Source organism: Dipodomys ordii, unplaced genomic scaffold, assembly GCF_000151885.1.
Source record: "Dipodomys ordii isolate 6190 unplaced genomic scaffold, Dord_2.0 Scaffold31, whole genome shotgun sequence".
In the NCBI taxonomy this organism is placed as follows: Eukaryota; Metazoa; Chordata; class Mammalia; order Rodentia; family Heteromyidae; genus Dipodomys; species Dipodomys ordii.
The window spans coordinates 6,939,373-6,940,671 of NW_012267247.1; the positions used below are offsets into that span (position 1 = coordinate 6,939,373).

General features: G+C 56.0%; 1 protein-coding gene across 1 annotated transcript in view; it reads right to left on the reverse strand.

Annotated features, from left to right (window-relative positions):
* The window catches only part of Myo1c (myosin IC), a 37,551-nt gene extending 36,735 nt beyond the window's left edge, over positions 1-816 (reverse strand). The window contains exon 1 of the mRNA XM_013016310.1: positions 601-816. Within this exon, the coding sequence (XP_012871764.1) occupies positions 601-675 (75 nt within the window). The 5' untranslated portion in view covers positions 676-816. The remainder of the gene's footprint in view (positions 1-600) is intronic.
* Positions 817-1,299: the final 483 nt, after the last annotated feature.

Here is a 1,299-nt window from a genome sequence, read left to right on the forward strand (position 1 = left end):
GCGTCACTGTCACACTCGAGCGCGCGCACACACCTCCTGCGGCCAAAGACCCGGCGCACTGCTGTGCGGGGTGCGCCAGAAGGGATTTTCGCCCTTCATGCTAAACCCCTTTGCATCCTCAGCGCAATCCAGACCCTCCCTTGCATGTTAGGGCAGTTCTTCCCCGTTTCCAGCAACTTCGCCTTCATCCACTTCCTTGGCCCAAGCTACTTGCTCTGAGCTGGGTAGTCCCAGTGTGCCCAGGCTTGGTGGAAAGGCGGTGCATTAACTGGACATCGCTCCTGGAACTTCGCGTGCACTTGTTCTCTGACCCCAGAGCAGCCCTGCCACCTGATTGCTTGGCATAGTTCACTGTCTAGTAGTCCTTTTGAGTTTCAGGGAGCTGGAGGAGGGATTCAAACCCGGATCTCCGCTTTGAAAACTGCTTCTACTAGCCTCGCATCTCTTGTTCCTTTCCACTTAGGCCTACTCGTCTAGTATCCACCAAGAATCAGATCTGCCCTCTTTGCCCACCTCCTTCCAGATGGACATGCCTGGAAAAGGACTGCCGTACCCTTTAGAGACATTGCCACCCTTCCAGCCCAGATCATTCCAGCTTACAAGCTTGCATGGTCTGTGAGGATGAACCACGCGGATGATCTCCCCGGTGGGTATCAGCTCCACTTGCAGCGCCATTCCTCCCCGTGGAGAGCCAGCCGGCTGAACGCTTGAGCACCGAAGCAAAGCTGCCTGGCAGCCTACTGACTGGCCGCTCTGGAGCCAGGAATCTACGGTCTCACTTGGTTCTGCTTCAACTCCAGCCCCAAGGGATTTGGCTGGTCCAGCTCCTCAGGACACAGCTGGAACAGTCTAGGTCTGATTGGGAGGCCTCTTGGCTGGAGGGTTGAGGCAGGAAGGGGAGGGGTTGAAGGATGGAGGAAATGCCTGTTGTTCCAGGTAACCAGAGGAGCTGATGCGGGTCCCCCATGCGGGGACCCTGGGCTCTAGGTCAAAGGGTAGGAGGACTTTCCTCTTTGCCCCAGTGGCTCCTTGGTTAGGCCTTTCCCACTGCCCAGTCTAATATCAGCTGGACAGCCCAGCGATCACTCCCCTAGCCAGATGACATACCCTCCCCCAAACAATGAGGAACTCTTAGTAGGTTCTGTTCCTCTGGCATGTCCCTACAATTGGACTGCCTGAGAGCAGCAGCTTGCCTTCCTCTCTCCTTTGTTATCTTCTCTTGAACTTCTGGGTTCAAATGATCCTCCTGCCTCAGTCTCCTAAGTGCTAGGACTGCAGGTGTGTCACCCACCCCACTCT